Source organism: Pleurodeles waltl, chromosome 6 (genome assembly GCF_031143425.1).
Source record: "Pleurodeles waltl isolate 20211129_DDA chromosome 6, aPleWal1.hap1.20221129, whole genome shotgun sequence".
In the NCBI taxonomy this organism is placed as follows: domain Eukaryota; kingdom Metazoa; phylum Chordata; class Amphibia; order Caudata; family Salamandridae; genus Pleurodeles; species Pleurodeles waltl.
In genome coordinates, this window is record NC_090445.1 from 1598242582 (window position 1) to 1598263183 (window position 20602).

At 41.8% G+C, this 20602-nt stretch overlaps 1 protein-coding gene across 1 annotated transcript in view; it reads right to left on the reverse strand.

Annotated features, from left to right (window-relative positions):
* Positions 1-3919: 3919 nt before the first annotated feature.
* The window catches only part of LOC138301205 (uncharacterized), a 189067-nt gene continuing 172384 nt past the window's right edge, over positions 3920-20602 (reverse strand). The window contains exons 13-15 of the mRNA XM_069241444.1: positions 12793-12872; positions 6306-6524; positions 3920-4298 (exon numbers count right to left, since the gene is read on the reverse strand). Of these exons, the coding sequence (XP_069097545.1) occupies positions 4177-4298; positions 6306-6524; positions 12793-12872 (421 nt within the window). The 3' untranslated portion in view covers positions 3920-4176. The remainder of the gene's footprint in view (positions 4299-6305; positions 6525-12792; positions 12873-20602) is intronic.

Consider the following 20602-nt stretch of genomic DNA (forward strand, 5'->3'; position numbering starts at 1 on the left):
GGCAGCCTTCCCATAGGTTTGTCATCCTTGAAGGACTGCAGGAGGCCTTGTTGGCATCATTGTGCCCATAAGCCCTGATGGTATTTGGTCTGGATCCTTCAACTCCTTGATGGTGTGGTAAGCCTGCCTGGGATCACAATGATTATGGATAAGCCATTTACACTTGAAATGTTGACCCACCAAACAACTAGATCTCGAGGCAGGCACAAATTTCATATTTAATGCTGTTCGTATGTACCAACATCATACGATATTAAGATAAAAATCGTATTTATTTTTCGTTTATCTCATGGGATGCAAGTGTGAATTCTTCTACATTCAAGATTATTAATATGTTGGTTTAGGGCCTCATTGTGAAGTTGCAGCCCCACCTCAGGACTGCCAAAGCCACGGGGAGGACGCCACCACTATGGGAGTGACGTCCCCTCCCGAAGTGTATTACAATGTTCCCACTGGGCTGACCAGTGGGAACAGTTCTAGGATATTGGCCTCGGCTCCTTTAAGGGAGCTGAGGCCAATATCCTAGCACTCCAGCACCCTCCAAATGCTCACTGTCTGCAAAACAGACAGTGCGCATTAAAAGGGTTCTGGGTAGGGGGGTCCTGCACTGCCCATGCAATGGGTATGGGCTGTGCATGGGCCTCCCTGTGGCCCCGGCACCGGCGTTCCGCCAGCCTTTTCATGGTGGGGTCCCCACCATGAAAATACTAGCGGAAAGTGAAGTTGTAATCAGCCAGGAGTGGTGCTGAGTTCAGCGCTGCCATGGCTGGTTACAACCCGACCGCCATCACCCTGTCGGGAGCAATGTTCCTGGCAGAGACGGTGGTTTCCTGGCAGGTCATCCCACCAGGGTTGTAATGTGGCAGTCGGACCACCACAGTTGTGCAGTTCACAACGCTAGGGGTTGTAGGACCGCCAGCCTCGTAATGAGCCCATAAGTTTCCTATGTAGCCATAACAGAATCCAACATGCTGCCTGCTGCAGAAGCTGACAGTGTTCTTTGGTGTGGTCTAGTCTTTGTTGCTGTGCATAAAACCCTGTTTTCTTGGTTATCACGCAGCTTTGGAGAAAAAGCACAAAACTTTAGTCCCAAACCCAATAGCAGAAAACTAATGTAAGGTTGAGTATTCATACTGATGCACTGTGTGTTTCTTCTAGGTGAGCACTAATGCGCAACACTGAAGCAAACCTCTGCAAATTCTGAACCCAATATTAGATGCCAGGATGTGATCTACAACAGCACATGCTCAATACAAGCAGTAATCACCATTATTACGTGAATTATTCAACCACTATCTAAATACAACATGAAAGCTATTACCACCAATTCCTTTTCACCATACTTATCTTTCAAGATCATGTTCAGAGCTATACTGTATATATAGATAGCTATACTATTTATAGAGCTATACTATATATAGAAAAATGTATTGCTCACAAACACCACCACTCTATTCACAAAATGTAGTTGTCCGAAACATTTCATTGACAGTTCATCTCATCAATAAGTGTAAATAAATAAAACCACAAAATATTCATTATTAAAAAAAACAAAAGGCACACCAGACACGTGATATATCCATAGAGACGTAATAAAACTGTCCACATCAAAATCCCCCAGACCTATCAAAAGTTTGCCAGGTTCGTCGTCATTGTGTAAAAACAGAGAAGAAAGGACCTGAATCTCTATAGCTTGTAGGAGGGTAGGGACAAAGGGGATATTATATAACAATGAAATATTGCAGGAGCATAAATAAAGAAAAAAAAGAACTCTTATTTCATTCAAATTATCATTTTGGAACAAGATGTCCAGACTCCAGAGTTAAGACTTCCAACATCATGAGCTTCGGTGTGGTGAGCGCATGTAAGTCCTTTCCTTCAGAGGTAATGCAGCAAAATCAGTAATATAACTGAAAAAGAAATGGGTCAACACCAGAGATCAGCAATGGTGTAAGCAGGGCCAGCTTTAGGGTGGTCCGAGCGGTACGGCCGCACCGGGTGCTGACCTGGATTGGGGTCGCTGACCTCAGGTCGGTGCTGTGTTTAGCACTAACTTACAAAACTTGCGATTTAAAAGTACCTGCTGAAAAGTTCCTTGTGCGTCCAGCCTTCAGGACACTTTTAAAATGTCAAGATACCTCTTGGTTTTAATGTTCCTGATAGAGAAAGAGATGGAGTTTTGTCTAGCAGCTTTGACTCACCATGAAATACCGCAGAGGGTTAATGTGCCTGCTGCAAAGAACAGATCTGTATTTTATGTGGATAGCCGAGTGGATTAGTAAAGCCAGCCTTTACTAGAGCTTTAAAACAAATAAATATATATGAAAGGGGGCTATGGAGAGATGAGGGGCACATTTGCTGGGGGATAGTGAGTGAATCCGAGGAGGTGGCCATGGGGTGGGTGGGGGTGCAAAAAAAAGCCTGTCACACAGGGCCCCACCAGTGCTAAAGCCGGCCACGGGTGCAAGAGCAAAGACAGTGTGAAAGGGCCCGAAGACCAAAAAGATGTTTTGCGGCCAGTTGGAATTCTGCTCAGAAAAAAGTTACATTTTTTCCCAACAAAATGTCCTTGATTCAGAAAAAGATGACCAAATCCAAGATGTGTTTTCATAATTTTGGGCTACACGAGTGTAATGAACAAATGTTAATGGGTGAGAAAATACTGATGTCTCAAAAAGTGATGTGAAATCATGCAATTTGCATGCGGGAGAGTGTGAAGAGTGAAAAAGGGCAGGCAAACACCCATGAGGAAACCAAGCCTACAGAAAATGTGTTAATTCTAAAAAATGGAGTAATTAATTTGTTCCAGATTCCCTTGATCCTGATTTTCCTTTATTTCAGCCATTAATGAAGCAGTGAAATATACTGAAAATGAATTCAATTTGCATTATGCACGGTTATTTTCATCTGTCATCAACACAGATCAATGGCCAAATGTATCAAAGCCCCGGTTTGCATTTCTTAAATAGCGAATTTTTAGCAATCGCCATTTGAGAAATGAAAAATGGGATGTGAGAAAATAATGAATCCCTAATAGCGATTTCTTAAAATTCGCAATCGCTATGAGGGAATGGGACTCCATTCATGGTGTGAATGGTTTTGCATTTCCCAATTTGCGAATACCTGTTAGGAATTTGAAAATTTGGTAATGCAAATCCAAGGGTGCTGGGGGCCTAAGGCCCCCTTTGATGCACCCCCCCCCAAAGAAATTGTGCACATGTAAAGCGCACATATGCCCTAGGGGCATGTGTGCGCTACATGCCACTTTTAAAAATGCCTTTTTTAATGCATTTTTTTAATTGCACATGGTTACCACCAACTTTCAATTTGTGGTAATTGGATTTCCTAAACCCCAGTTTGCATTTAGGAAATGCATGATACATGTGCTTTAGAAATCGTAAACAGGAATTCCCTATTTGCGATTTCCTCTGTAGGTAATCGCAGTTTGCGATTCTCTATTCAAAGTCTCAATTTTAGGGAATCGCTAAAAATTGCGATTTCCTAAAATTGCACTGCACTGCCTTTCATACATTGTGAAAGGCGATTTTGCATTCGTAAATGGTGGAATTTATCAAATCCTTTGATACATCTGGCCTCAAGTGCATTATACCCATGCATATATTGGGAGTTAAAACTCACCCTGTACTGTACACTCTCATTATGATGAAATTGGGGGTTGGATACATAGAGAAGATAGAACATTCCCTTTAGTTTATTTTGGGGACTTACGTGGCATGCAGTAGATATAGTCTCACAGGAATGCTTGTACTCAAAGTGAGATCCATGCATATGTGAGGTTACTATAGCCTTTCTCAAAAGGAAGCCTTCATCACATTACCCTGCTAACGCTATGCTTGTGTGCTTTACTGGTGCAAAAGAAGTATTAAATGTGGATTAACAAAAGAACGGCCAGGTGCACTTGAGTTTGATGATAAATTAAGCATCACAGTAACTTTTATTGTCATGTTCATGAATGTGAATTCTACAATTCAGACTTCGACTCAAGTGACTCCTTGTTTCACATGTGGTGCATGCTCAGGGTCAGCAATGACTTTTTTGGGCGGAGGTGAAACAGGGGAGTTAGCCATGAATATCCATTTTTTCAGTAGTGAAGGCCACAGTTCCTGCACTATGAATGGATGCAGAAAGTGCACTTGTTCAGCACTGAGCTGCAGTTCACTGTTTTCCAGAGCGAGGTTTTCCCATAGCGTGAATCTCCTTGGTTCGCTGTGGTTGGGTTTGTAAAAGGCGTCCAGGCTGGAGTTGAGACCAGACATTCAAACGTCCTTGAAAGGATGCTGTATGGACAAAGTCAATAAAACAGTGGTAAGAAAATAAATACCGAATGTGTTTAATAGCTGCTCCTCTTTCACAAGAACATCCAGTGCTAGAAAAGAAGGTGAATATACCTGTCACAGAACTATACAGAGGATCATGAGGTGGCAAGATAGGAATGAATGGAAGAGAGGTAGCATGGAGAAGGATTCAAATTACTTTAAAAATATTATGGAGGAGGTAAGGAATTAAGAGAATGCAGAAGAGGGAGAAAGTGGTGCAGGGAAGGAAAAGAACTTAGAAAAGAAGATTGTGAAGGAATGCAATGGGAATTCAAAGGAGATGAAGGGGAGATGTGGAAGATATAGAAGTGCATAGGAAACAAAACAGTGGGTATAGAAACAAAAACAATACAGAAGTAAATGATAGAAAGGAGAGATCAGTAAAGGAAATGTCCAGATAAGAACATGATGAAATGTTGGAGAAATGAAAGGAAGGAATGACAATCAAGGAGAAAGCAGTGGGTGGACAGGTGTCAGGAAAACAATGGTATCTGGTCGAATAAATAACAAACAAGGGGTCTGTCTGGCTCTACTGATGAAAAGGTTTCTTATTAGTAACACAGGTTGCCCAAAAAACAGGTAATCCCTCTCAGATGCAAATGCTTTCTCATCTTTGCAATTGTAACAATCATTACACAGTTAACAACATATCTAAATGTGTAAACATCTGAACTGCAAAGAGCCACTAAGGGGACCAAAAGAGCACGATTTGATATGGTATCCTCATGCCCCTGGCAGACGCTATTAGTAAAATAAACCAAATACTTGGACAGCATTCAGTCACAGTGGCAGGACAGTTCCCTAATTTCAGGATTTGTTTGCTGGATCATGAGTCCCTAAACTTGGTTAAACATCTCTTAGGATCCTCTAAGTAACTAGGAGCCAGATGTATGAAAATGCAGTTTTGCATTTCTTAAAATAATGATTTCATAGAAATCGCTATTTAAAAAATGGAAAATACTGTGTACAAAGATACCAATTTTCTAATAGTGATTCCTACTGTCCTTAAGACCGCCAAACTCGTAATGAGGCCCATATTCTCACAGCAGTCCCTTTTTAGGGACATCATTCGGCCTCTTCTTGCAGACAACCCTCAGAATGAAAACATAGCTGAGGTTATGGTACACTTGTGAACAATCATAATAACAGTAAACCTTTGATGCTAAAGGTTAAGCATGTAGGAAACATTAATTATACATTATTGTTAGGTGGGTTGAGGGAGATGCATGGTAATAACTTGTCTGTTCCCTTTATGTGTGTTAATAACCTGTCTTTTTCCTTTGCTTAATCAGGAGAGGTAGTTCCTACCTGCACTTAGCAGAGAGCCAAGAAGGATTATTGGGTTGTGTTCACAAGACACTTGTGAAAACATAACAACACCAATACCCGTAGAAGCATTACTCTCTTCAGTTTTGATTCACTTCTATTAATATACAGTGATACTCATACAAAGGAAGAGTGGCTGGATAATCCACCTATGAATCTAGCAATGACACTGGTGCTGGAAACATTGGTTACGGACAAGTATTTTTTTCTTCTCCTGCACTGGATCCTTTCTTCTTTGATATGTGGTTAGAATGTAATGAAAAGACAAAATGTGTGTGAGCTCAAATAATTCATGTTCACATAATTCATTAGTGAGAAAACTTTGATTTTCAAAAAATATATTGATTTCAATACATGAGGTTTGTTCCAAAAAGATCTTCATACTTTATTTGAAGTGAATAATCTAATATCTGTTTCTATGGATTAGAATGAGAATCTCTAATTAGGACGAGTATAAGTGATAGGAACTGGCCTTTTGTTCAAACACCCACACTGGAATGTGCATGTTAGGATTTAGCCCAAGCTATTTCTGCTGTGTCTCACAGGACTAGCCCATTGGTTCTAACATGCACTCGTAGCTGATAGAAGTTTTCTTACACCCTAGAGCTTCTCAAGGCTTCCATTATTTAGCTTGATACTCACCCCGCGCTTGTGAGAACAGGTGGTCCTTAAGAAGCAGGTCCTTCGGAAGGTGAACCGACAACACCTTTTTCTTCATGGGTGTATATGCAGTGCTCCTCCCTAAGCTCCTTGGCAGTTCAGGCTCTGATATCGGCCATGTCCCTTGGCAAACCATTTCGCTTGGGTCCTGCTTGCTTACCCAGTCTCTTAGGTTTCTGCGGTTTATCAGCAAGATGGAATCTGCAAGGTTGAGAGAGATAGAATAGAATAGGCTTCTTGTACTTTCGCCTTGACAGGGAGTACAACTTAAACACAGATACACAAAGACTTTCTATTGTTGGGGAAAACCAGAGCATGGTGATACATAATACTCCATGGTGGTGGTGCTTGGGGACGAGGATTACAAATATGCATTGTAGTGTTTCTACAATGCCTATTACCATCTGGACACCGTGGTAGCTATCAGCTCCTTTGGTCTGCCCTGCCCTGTCAATAGATGCTAGCCAAGGAAGAATAGGTAGTTAACAGCAGCCCCACTGTTCTGCTAGTGTAATAGTGTTACTATGTCTGTTGCTGTTTGAAGTAGTGATAGTGGCTATTGGGAACTACATTTATTTCCAAAGTGAAGAAAATGTGCCAGTACCAAAATGGATGCGCATAATAAATTAATCTCCTAATATGTCTTCAAAATGAACTACTGTACAAAGGTTCTGTTTGAAATAAATATTGGTGTGTGCGCCACCATGTCCATCGTCTCAGTTTATGTTGCCTTGCTCACCTGTAAAAGCGTCTAATTATGTGTGGATACTCAGGTGTTTGAAAGCAGGCTAACCCTAAGTATCCCCTGTGAATTCCAGTTCTATAGGTAAGGTAACTCTTCTTGTCTCTGTCTCAATATACATTATGTGAATTACTGGATGTTTCTTAAAAAATACTGTCCCAAATACTTTGAAACCTTGAGGAGACCCATACGCAAACTAACAATCAAGGTGGGATATTGTAAGTTCAGATGTAGAATTAATCTTTATTTGCATGATTAATTAAAATCTTTGCAAAAACTCAATACATAACAGTTTTCTAAAGCTACTACAGACTTGAGATCACAAATCATCATGGAGTGCAAAATGCTTGCAGAACATGTTTATCACACATTACATAAAGTTCTCTGAGACTATTACAAATATAAAATCACAGTTCGTCATAAAATGCTTGTTATAAGGTGCTATATAACTGGAAATCACTAAAATATGATGAGGAAAATTCTTGCAGAAAGTGATTATAGCACATAACATAAAGTTTTCTGAGGCTATTGAAAATATAATGTCAAAGTTTGCCGTAATGTGCTTATTATAAAGTGCTATAAAATTGGGTACCAATAAAATTATGGAGTGCAAACCCTTTGCAGTACATGATTCATCACACTATGCCCTGAAAATCATACCTGACCAAAACAAGAAAGGGGCATGTTAAAAGGCCATGAATGGCCTAAGAGAGTCTTAGCATGCATTGTTAAAAATCTCACCAATTTACAGTTTATCTGCGGGCCAGCCAGATCCAAAGCTTTCATTACAGCTGGCCAACAAGATCGAACACCTCGAGTGTCTCTTAAAGCTGGACAGATACAAATCAAGTGAACAATGTCTTTTTTCACAGCACCACACAGTCTACATGATGTCTCACCACCATTCTTCCATGCTGGCTGGTCCACCAATGATGGCAGAGTCCCTAATCATAAGACAAGCAGTTGACATTTCAGATGAACCTGATACGTCAAATTCAAATACAGTGCTGGCTCCAGTCTACTATAGTTGTGCATGACCATCCAGGTTTGAGACCGGGCTGCATATTTACACTTGTCATCCTGCAAGGATTGCAGCTTGGCTACTCTATTCAGTGAACAGCAAACAAGCATTTGCAATGCAACGGGTCTTGCGTTTGCTCATGTTAGAGCTGATCGCGTTATAAACTCCTGACCCGACATTTCACCTATCGAGCAAAAGTGCATTTATGTACATAACCCGAAAAAGTGAAATTAACTATGTAAAGCGCTCGACTTCTGCCAAGCAAGATCGCGCTCGTAAATTAGAGAAAAAGAAGTCCACGAGCCCGATGGAAAACAGCGAGCCTCGCATGTTTTCTGTACTTGGTCGCTGCGCTCGAGGAGGGCTAGCCACCGGAAAAGGCATGAGGTATGCGTGCCTTCGACTAATGAAAGCAAGCAGATTTTATTAGGCAAGCCCACGAACCAATAAAAAACACTGACGTGACGTTGACAGGGCTCCGAGCCCTTTTCTAAACACTAAAGCGTCTCGCTGCGATACGCATGCGCAAGTGCATGCAACGCAGGCTCGGCCTTAAAAAGGTTGTCTGATAGATTAGAACTCCATAAATGTAACGTGATCGTATGAAACTTTCTTACTAGCTGTTGCTGCTTAAGGCCAAATTCTAGTCTGACTTGAGATGGTGAGGCATGTCGAGGCAAACAAAAAACACACTTGTAGATTTTAATTTGTTGCTGGTCCAAGATTAACAAGCCTTTCCCATGTAATGAGACATTACCATAAGCTATTGTTGGAAGACATTTTGCAGACATAACAGACATTATTGGCTTGAAAGAAGGCCCATTCAGCTTCCTAGAGAGGGCACACAAAGTGAACGTCACAGAGCTTTACATTTCCGTATGATGTGTTGTTTGTGCATCGAAAAATTCAATTTATTATCTATGTTGAGACACAAATATTTGTAATAGCTAACTTGCTCTAGCATTATATTATCTAAATTAAGATTGAGGGCAGGGCCAAAGGTGTTCCCCATGGACATGGTTTTTGATTTGCTGATCTTAATTTCCGATTTTTGGCAGTAGCAAAGTTGGCCAGTGCATTGACTGACCACTGTAGACCCACTCTTATGTGGGTCAGGAAAACAATGTCATCTACATACGAAAGATGTGATATAGGTTGAGTTCCTAGCTTTGGTTCATGTGAATTGATCTCATCTAGCTTCGGGGACAGGTCAGCCATGAAAATGCGGGGCCAGGACGAATCCTTGCTTGAGACCAGTATTTGTTGGAATCTTCCTCGATAGCCTCGTACTGGCAAGCTTGATCTGGACCCAAGTTTTTTCATACAACATTTCTATGACTCACAAGATTCTATCATGGAGGCCCAGCTTCTCAGCTTCCCTCAAAGGAGGGATCTGTCCCCACGATCAAAGGCATAGGTGCAGTTTTTTCTTGAAGCGCCTAGATTTGTCAGCTATGACACGTAGTGCTTGTATATATTGATGATAGTGCCATAACCATTCCGAAAGCCAAACAAGGTTGACAGAGTTAGACCATTTGACCAAATCATCTCAAATTAAAGAGTCGTAGTACTTAGTTTCTGAGTCAATTAGAGCAATTTAGCTTCTGAGTTGATTAGAGCAATCAGTCTATAATTAGCCAGGTGTGATCGATCCCCCCCCCTTTGAATATCGGGGTAATAATGGATTTTCTCCAACTATACGGAATAGTACTACTCAGTTCTAATTCAGTGAACAAAACAGCAAGTGGTTTGGACCAGTATTCCAGATCTGACTTAAGTATAGTCTTCAGAAACTGTTGGGGCCAGGTGCTCCATCACTGCGCCCTTTCCTGATCATTTAGGCTACCACCTCCGCTGTATATCGAGGGGGGTATGGCTAACCCTGGCCGTTACTTGTTTGCACTTATGACTGTGTGTTTACTCTGGCTGTGCACTCTTGTTTGGTGAACATATTGGTCAAATAAATTGCCCAATTTTCTTTGGAAATGGACGAATAATTGATAGCCCTTGACACCCGGTAGATGCCCTTGATGTAGCCCAAAAGGGCCTGGTGTTAGCTAATTTTGAATTGAAAAGGAGTCTTGACCAGAATGTTTCCTGCTTCTCTTTCCGCTCTAGCCATATCTGTAATTTGAAGCTTTTTCTTAAACGTTTTATTGTCTCACACCCAGTTATTGTAACTTTTGATTTTGTGATAATTATAAGCTCTCTCCGCAGCCTCTTTCTCAGCTTTAATTTTTTTCTCAACAAATTCAAAGTTCCTTGTGGCACCCGAGTCAGCACAGGCCGAGGTGTAGAACTAAGAGATGACAGTCTAGTTAAAAAGGCAAACCACACTTCCACTGCCGACAGATGCAAAGATGTTATAAATTGGAACACTGCTTTTGTGTTGGCAGTTAACTTCAGGAGAACGATATGATCAAATTAGGTGCTTTAAAGTAATTGATGTGGTTGGACTGACCTTAAAGCATTTTCAGCTGCCAACTGCTCATCATTGTCAGGAGTGTAGATTACATTTGTATTAAAGTCGCCCATCACCAGAATGTCCCATGTTGGGTGAGTGTATCTAATTTCCAAGATCTCATGTAATAATTTCTTAAAAAGCAGAGCTTTTTGCACCTTACGAGGATGAGCATAGACATTGAATAGTCCAAGGGGAGCTACTTGATAGCCTGTAAATCATCAGACAAAATCATTAGCTGTCCCGAAGTTACACGTAATGCAGTTGAAATGTAGGTTACGAGACCGCCACTTGGTCTGCGTGATCAATTTGGTTTCTTGGAGCTGATGTGGTGCAGCATATAACCCGCTAGATGTATTGGGTCAATTAACCACATTTCTTGCAACATAACCAGTTCATAACTGCCACCGATTGCTAATGGAAAACCATCAGCAATAATATTTTTGCACCAGCAATATTCCGTGACAGAATATTTATAACCTATTGCTGTTCTGCATTTGGCGCATTATGATTTCGGAGTCAGATTTTCCTTAGGTGCATTTAAAGTAAATGCTACCCATCACCAGACTGCAAAGGATTGTTCTTGCCAGCGAGGGGCCATTATTACCGGATTGCTCGCTTGATGTGACACAGAATGAGCATGAAAAATGAGAGGTCCATGGTGTCAGGCTTCAACAGTTTTCTTCCTCTCTTGCTGCCTTATCCAAGGATCGTTGTTGGAACCTGTGAAGCAGGAAAAGATAAGCACCCTTGAGGAGCACAAGAATCATTTTCTATCCTTAATGTAGCGCCAGTAAAGGGAACGGGTATCGTTGTTTAACTGATTTTGAAAGAGCTATACCCCAGGATTCAAACTGTTGCATAGCATCTAGGATGAAAAAGGGTATCTCCTAAGACCTCCAAGTGATGAGTGTTTGTTCCGGTCCCAGGGGATCACCACTTGGGTCACAAACTTCACTGATATTAAATGTGTAGACTCTATGTGCTGCAGTGATGGCAACGTAGCAAACAGTCTCAGGATATTGCCTCTTTTTAGCATGTGATGTTGGCCTGCCGCCACCAGGATGATTGAGTCGAGATCTGATCTTGGAGGGGAGGACACAACACATTAGTATTAGTCACGGTAAAGGTTTTCAGCTCCAAAGCTTGAACTAGATCCTCATCATTCATTATAGAGATTGATTGCAGTCAGGAGTCCTCCATCTCGTCATTGGCAGTAACAACACCATTACTGTGTTACCCTCTTTGAAGCAAGATGTGACTACGTTTTGTAGCAGCCTTGAGGTTGAGTGCTGATAAGCTGCATGAGATAGCAGAGCCCTGGTTTCCTTCATCTGATCTTTTGGGCCAAAATTTTACTAGACTCCCCCCTCATTCCATACAGGTCTAAAGGCTGATCAAGACTTGGATCCAAATGGGTCTGTGTGGATGCTAGCTTTAGAGGGGTATGAATAGCATCTGATCTGGACATGATTCCAAATAAGTAATTGAAGGTACTGGCTTTGGAGAAGTACAGTCAGGTGGCTGGTCAAGATGTGTGTCCGAATCAGCCTGAGAGGAGGATAGCTTTAAAGAAGCAAGTGGAGTCAGAAGGCCCTCAATGTCTTCCATTTTTGAGTATATACCAGGAGTTGGATCCTTTAGAAATGTAAACTTGCCATACTGCCTGAATTTGTAACAAATGCATGTAAAGGGGCGAGGAGTGGTGTCGTTTGTTCAGGCTAACCCCTATCGGCTTCTGGTTTGATGACCTTCCTTTTCTTTTACTTTTCTAACCCTTCCCGACCTCATGTTTATTGGCGAAACAATGGCCTTTACGTGTTTTGGTGTGTCCCAGCAAGGGTGAGAGGGGAAGTGGGCTGGACTCTGACTGCTTTCCTTCTTTTCCTGAACCTATACACAAATGCAAGGGTGGATCGACAATCGATTAAATTAATAATTGCAAGACTGGCTCGCCTTCAAGATTCACCTTCGACTTCAGTTTCGGCTTCAAACAAGAGGAGACCAGAACACCCGCTGCAGGTACCAGCTCCACTGCACAATCTTACCACCCAGCCAGCAGACCTACTGCAATCTGTAGCAACAGCGTGAGAGTAATAAAAATAAAGTCCTACTGAATACTGCTCAGATTCAACACTGCTCCGCAAGCCTGAACTCTATGTTACATTAAATTATTTAAATTATTTGAGAACAATTTGTGTTAATTGCTCTTTCTTTGGACCATCAATGTTCCATCCACATGTACCTTTCCCTGGTTCTGTGGTCTTAAGGACACAAGCATGCGGTGTCTTCTCCTGCTGGACTGAGGTGGAGGCTTTGTCCAACCTAAAGAGACAGCACAAAGATTAGAGTTAATTCTAAGAAAGTCACCATTCGGAATACAATCAGGATTAACGTCCGTCCTTGACTCATGGTCTAACAAACATAAGCACTATATTTTCCCCTTTTTGTTTAAAAAGGACACAGGTTATGATTTTTGCTACCACAGAAAAAATGGCATTTTGGTGCCGCACTCATGCCATGCTGCGTGGGGTCATATTTGACGCTTCAAGACTACTCTGGCAACACTACCTAAATTGCCTTTCAGAAACCCAGCACCTGCCTTTCTCTGAAACTAAAACAACTGAAAGGAAGTCCTCAGAATAAATCACTATACAGTTTTCAACAGCAGCAGTTCAGACTATGGTGGCCAACTGCCATTTTGAAGTTGTTTGTGTGTAAATATTATGCCCCACAAGTGCAATAAAATAATGAACACATTGTCCCAGATCACTTCTATAAAACCTCCAAAATATCTCATTCTGAGACTAAGGACCTCATTAGGAGTATGGCGGTCTGAGGAATGCCACACTCGCTGTGACGGTCGGAGTGCCGCACTCCAGGCGGTCCGACTGCCACATTACAACCCTGGTGGGCCAACCCGCCAGGGGACCGCCGTCGCTGCCAGGGACATGGTTCCCAATGGGCAAATGGTGATCTGAGTTGTACTCAACCAGGACTGCGCTGAACTCAGAGCCGCTGTTGCAGATTACAGTTCAGCTTTCTGCCAGCTTTTCCATGGTGGTCACCCCGCCATGGAAAGGCTGGAGGAAAGCCAGTTCCGGGGCCTCAGGGATGCGTGGGCAGTGCAGGGACTCCCCTACCTAGCACCATCGGAATGCACACTGTCTGCTTTCCCATGGTGCTGCTACGGTATTGGCCTCGGCTCCCTTAAGGGAGCCAAGACTAATACCATAGCACTGTTCCCTCCGGTTAGCCCGGCGGGAACAGCGTAATACAATGTTTCCCGTGGTCAGCCCAGCGGCAACACTGTAATAGGCTTGGGGGTGGTATGCCACCACCATGGCGGTGGCGTACTCCCAGCGAGTTTGACAGTTGGCTCACCCGACTGCCACACTCGTAATGAGGCACTAAAAATGTTCTTTAAAATCTAGTGTAATAGTTTACCAGCCCAGGTCTAGCACAAGGAACCCTTAATTCAAGCTTTGTGGTGTGTTCCCCACCCATAAACAATGACACCCTGTAGTGCACAATGCGTTCACAGCATGTTTCTACAGAAGGCCATGCCACCTAGGGAAAAAGATAATTTGCTGTTTCCCTTATACTGTAAAAGCTTTCATGATCATAAATGGGTTTAATGGATGTGTCACATCCATCCATTGCCCTATGCTTTCCATTTAATTCAAATATAAATTTCCATCTACGGGTGAAACAGAGCAGGCAGCAATGAAAGGGGCGAGGAGGTGGAATTGACAATAGGCCCTTCTCATTGTCCTAGGAGAACTTTTAAGGCTTCTTGAAGAAGACATATACAACATAACTAAGGTGGCTAAGGCAAAACATTATCCGAGGAGCCCATCTCAAGTATTCCCTTAACCCAACAAACTGTCTTGAACCTAGACTTACATTTGGTAGAGGTCTCTCCATCCCTTACCCGTTGAAGTAGTGCTAATAGAATCTAGCTTCAACTTTGCATTTATAGAGTGCAATACCAACTGAGATATGGAGTATACATCAGTTGAGGATACACCATGTAAGGAGCATGTCTGTGTTTGGGAGAGATGGACAGAGGTCTCTTCTAGCATCAGATATGTGTGGTTATGTTATGTATATTTGTAGAGTTTTGGGGGTGTTGGGGGAGGTTTTTCTAGGTCTAGACTGCAATGTATGAGAAGGAGCGTCCTTTGCTTCTGGCCTTTTGATTCTAAGGAGGTGTGCTGTTGCCTGGGATGCAGATTGAAGGTGTCTGGTGGGTTGAGGTGGTGGTTCAGGTACACTGGACCAGTGTTGTAGATAGCTTTGTAGGCGTGGGTGAGTTGCTTGAACTTACATCTTTCCTGGTTATTTCGCAGGATGTTCAGGAAGGGTTTAGTCGTGGCATTCTGGGTGATTTGGAGTCGGTGTGGAACATCGGCGTAGATTCCAAAGTGAAGGAGGTGTCCATAGTCAAGTACACTCATGATAAGAGCCTGGGTGACTGTTCGTCTGGTGTCAAGTGGGAGCCACTTGAAAATCTTGCATATCTTTCACAGGGTGTGGAAGCATGATGAGGTGACGACGTTGATCTGTCTGCTCATGGAGAGGTTGGTGTCCAGGATGATCCCAAGGTTCGTGTCATGGTCTGCAGGGGTGGGGCCAAGTTTGGAGGGCAGCCAGTGGCTTCCCGGGTGGAGTGGTTGTTGTTGAAGATAAGGACTTCAGTTTTGTCTGTGTTGGGCAGAAGGCAGTTGTTTTTCATCCAAGCAGCGACAATACACATGCAGTTGGCGAAGTTTGCTCTGTTGGTGATGGTTGAGTCAGTAAGGGACAGTATGTGCTATGTGTTGTTGGTGTAGGATACTATGTTGACGGCATGAGCTAATGATGTCCGAAAGGTGCTTCATGTAGTTGCTGAAGAGTGTTGGGCTGAGCAATGATCCTTAAGGGACTCCGCAGATGAGATTTTTGGGTTTTGAGGTGTAGGGGGGAATCTAACTAGTTGTGTGGTGTGTATGCAGATGAGATTTAAGGGGGTTATTTTACACTTTAGAAACACAAATGGCAATAGACCTGAGTTGTCAATCATGAAGGTCACACAAAAGGAACCCTGACTATGAACATTAATGAGTGCCTGAGCCCTATACAAGCTCCGATGCAGAAGGATCTGAACTGCAGCATGCAGGGCATTGCGAATCTTCATAGGCTCAAGAGTACTTCACTAGAATAAAGATGCCTGATGTTCTTGTGCTGGGAGAGGACCTAAAACTAACAATGTCAGAACTGGATAGTCACCATCCAGCCTGCAGGTTCTAGTTTAGCTGAACAACTTGAGAAGTGTAAAAAGAAATATGCTAGACTACAATTGATGATACGTATGTTGACTGAGTACCTTAGAGCTGATATTATTCCAATTGGTCTCCAAGTTAGGAATGTACCAGGTGTTTTTACTGATGACAAAAGTATTCATTTGGGTTTAGCTCTATAGGAACCACGTGCTCTAGGCACTGGATGGTGCTGGGCATTGATACGGCTATTGAGCACTCTGAAAAACTTGCAGAAGAAATCAGTGATTTGGGGAAAAAAATTACAAAATCGAGTCATTCCTGATGCTAAAATTCTCCTTGTGAAGATTGACAAGACAGTGGCTGAATGTAATAGAATTGAATACAACAAAAAACAAAAACAAAGTAAAGAGAGGCATTAGACGTTACAAGATAAAAAGGAGATACCGTTACCTGACTGAGGATTTTTGTACTAACAGAACATATACTAACCCAAATGTTAGCAGTCCGTGGGGCAGGTTCACCAAACAAAGTACTTTTGTTACCTTTTCAGATACCTCTGCAGAGTCACCAGATAATTCAGACCCAGGAGAAGGCACTAGTTCCTCCTCCAAAATATCAAGTACACCTTTTTTAGGGAGAGGCCTGGGGTGACTACCAAGACGGGGGAGGGAACGATCATGACGTGGGTACAGTACCCCAGGAGACTGCCAGACAAGACAGAAATATTACCAGTGGTAAGGATGGGCGACCCCGGTGACAAAACATTCAATACAGTGGAACATTTCCCCACTGTACCTATTTTTAACTTAACTGCTCACCAGCTGTCTTCAGCAGAAATGTCATTACTGACCGAAGGCTTATCGTTTGTCCCTACAACTCGTCCCAATTTCCTTGACCTCCAGACTGAGGTATTGCATTTCTTTAGAAAGATCCACCGACATGGCTTATTTTTTACTAATCCAGGCATTCCTAGTGTGTCAAACACACATTTCTACCCTCCCTCTTCATTCTTACAACCACACAACAGTTTACCACCAGAGATTTATATGTTTGAGAAACAGATCCTAGACTTGAACAGTATTAAAAACATGATTTCATTTCTTATAAGCTCTCTATGAAAAAGAAACATGGACCCAATGAACTAAAACTCAATCAATCTCTAGTTATAAAACCAGTTGACAAGGGAGAGGTATCTTGGTCTAGGACATTGATGTATGTAAGGCTGAAATTGCCAGTACTCATCAATACTTAAGATTGGGCTCTGATCCTTCAAATGAGATCCAACAGCTGATTCTCGATCTCACTCGAAGAGGGAGGACCGAGGTGTTCCTGGCACAAAGTGAGTTTCAGAACCAACACCACATCCCCCAGGACACCTGTAATTTATACTTTACTCAAAATACACAAAAGCACAGAAGCACCACCAGGACGCCTGATCGTTTCAGGCTGTGGCTCGATTCTTGAACCACTTGGCCGTTATGTCGACTTCCTTAATAAAGACTTTGTACCCAAGACATAATGTTACATCAAATACAACATGGACATGATCAACCAGGTAGACATCTTCCTTTCAATCCTGAGACTAGTCTTCTTTGTACCATGTATGAGACCCTTTACACCAGTATTCTACAGAAGGAGGACGTTCAGGTTATTCGGGACCCTTAATCATAGGACATGCCCACATTCTGGCCCCACTTCCTTTATTATTGAACTCCACAAATGTGCCTTAGTCATTTTCTTTCCATTTTTAATGGCCATTTTTTCAAATAACCAAAAGGGACATCTGTGGGAGCTGTTTTTGCCACTAATTTTGCCATACTCTTTATGGATGATTTGGAAATGAACACCATTCCTTCTGACCACAATCCTTTCCATTATAATATAGTTATTTGGAAACTATATATTGATGACTTTTTCATGATTTGGAACGGTTCGGAGGCAACCCTGATAGAGTTCTGTCAGTGGCTTCATTTTAACTGCAGTGTCCTCAAATTCACTCTTGCACATAGCTGTTCTGAAATTGTCTTCTTAGACCTTCTTATAGGCACATATGATGGGGAACTCTATGTCATTACAACTGAAACCCACGGAAAGGAGCACTCTTCTCAAATATGCTAGCTACCACCCGAGAGCATTGAGGGATTCTTTACCCTTCTCTCAGTTTCTTTGCATTTGCAGGACCTGTTTCTTTAAGCAAGAATTTTTTCAGGAGCCTAACATCTTGACCAATAAACTTTATGGCTGGAATTACCCACGTAAATTAGAGAGACAATCTATGAAGAGAGCGTGGTATTGCCCGTGGGAAGTACTCCTTAGCCCCAAAATGAAAGAAGACAGTAATCATTTGGTATTAGTCACTACGGTCTCTCTTATTTCCAATCGTTTGGCCAGTTTTCAATGCTGGGGATTTCATTTTGGAACATCCCCTGTTTGCATTCCGTATGGGCAAGAATATTCAAGACCATTTAGTCAGATCAGATATTTGCACCAAAAAATGTATTTAGACATTTACAGATCTATGGGGTTTACTGCCTGTGGTTGGACATGTGAAATGTTGAAATTGCAGTGTTTGTCAGTTCACGATTGAAAGCAAAGAGTTAATACATGATGACATTAAAATCACTTTGAACCAATTCTCTAAATGTAATAGCTCTAATGTTGTATATGCAATCACATGCCCATGCAACAAAATCTACATCGGACAGACAACACAGAAGATCTGCATCTGCCAGCACCTTAGTTGACTACACTGCATAGTGTCCAACGCACCCCTGGTTGATCACTTCACAGAGGAGAATCACACAGAAAACTATCATTTTTGGCAGGTGATCCCTGTGGCCAAGCCCCCCGAGTGGTGCAGCTATTATGGCCTTACTCGACAAGGAAGAACTCAATGGATATTACGTACTAAAAGTTTACATATAGGCCTCAACAGGATGGGGGACCGGACCTCTCTTGTATAATGACTACCATCATCTTGCTTCATGTACCTTTTTTGTTAGGTGCCCTCTTTCATTATGAATGATTGATGTTTATGGCATGTTTATGCCCATAGTCCACCATGGGTATTTTGTGTGTCTTTGATTGTGTCTACTTTTATTTTATGAAGCCTTTGATTGAATAGCTACATACAGTTCTGTTCTACTGTGGTCCTCATTGTAATATGGCTACATTTATTTTATATTGTATTGTAAGAACTTTATTTGTTTATCTTTTGTTTTGCTACCACAGTGTCTATTTGTCTATACCATTAGGCAATGGCAAGGTCTCCTTGTGTATATATTGTGTTTATTTCATTTTGTTTGTGTTTTGTCACTCATACATGGTCTGGTTATACTGTGTCCCACATTTTAGATTGTCCACCACCAATCTTTGCGTGCGGTATGGATTTCCACAAAACCCATCACAGTACACATTGATGGGTTTAGTGTAATATCTGTCTCCTGCTTTGACTTTTCTACTGTTCACATATGTCTTCTTCTAATTCATTTAGGTATGGCATCAATCTTGCTCTATTTTTAATTTTCCTTGAGGTTCACAACGTGGTCAGCTTTAATATTTTATTGAGTTTTGGTGGTTTAAATACAGCTGAACCCTTCCCTATGCCCCTAGAACACCTTTCAGATTTCCTGCATGACTGCTCCCACACGACTGCATGTGCACACACTCTCTTTTTTTAAGTGGTGTCTGTAACCGCTCCTACGGCGCAATGATGTTTATGGCAAGTTTATGCCCATAGTCCACCATGGGTATTTTGTGTGTCTTTGGGGTGTCTACTTTTACTTTATGAAGCCTCTGATTGAATACCTACATACAGTTCTGATCTGTTGTGGTCCTCATTTTAATATGGCTACATTTATTTCTATTGTATTGTAAGAACTTTATTTCTCTATCCTTTGTTTTGCTACCACAGTGTCTATTTGTCTATATCATTAGGCAATGGCGAGGTCTCCTTGTGTATCATCATACACACAAGCTTTATTCAGTAACAAGACCATCAAAGCATCAAAATACAAACAAGATAATATGGAAATGCCATAAAATCGAGATATAAAATAATACATTAAAATGTAGCATATAAATAAAAAATAATAAAATACATACGCGTAAAAATGATTCATAAGAAACTACTTATTTAAAAAACTCTTCCTTATAAGCCCCGCAGCCACAAGGAACTTGCTAACTGCGAGATACAATGGCTTGGATGTATCAATCCTTAATATTCTCGTTGCTACTCTATATTGAGTCACACCCAGAGCATGGCAGATAGTACAGATCCATTTAGATCGAGGAGTAGAATAAGCTGGACAGAAGAACATAAAGTGCTCCTCTGATTCAGGGTTACCAAGACATGCTGGGCACAGATCAGACAAGGGGGCAGACCCCCATTTCCTAGTCAAAGTTAGCAGCGGAAGGCTCCCAAATCGGAAAGGTGCATGCAACCCCTTCCCCAACAAATTAGGTATATGGTCCAAATATGGTTCAAAGTGTGGGATTGACTTAAAATCCAAGAAAGAGATAGTCAAACGACCATCCAAACTGCTACGAGTTAACTCATTACTTATATAGGTCCAATAAGAAGTTTTCACAATGGAACTATGCGATTTCTCCAATCCCTGAGGATTTTCCCAAAAACTTGTCATTCCTAAAGTGTGAAACCATTTAGACACGTGTTTAACCCATGGGATAGAAGTCACATTGGGTTTTTTCAAAAGGTCACAAAAGGAATCTCTGTATATGGCAACTTCAGGTGCCGTCTAAATCCTCACCCAGTATAATAATGGTTTTAGA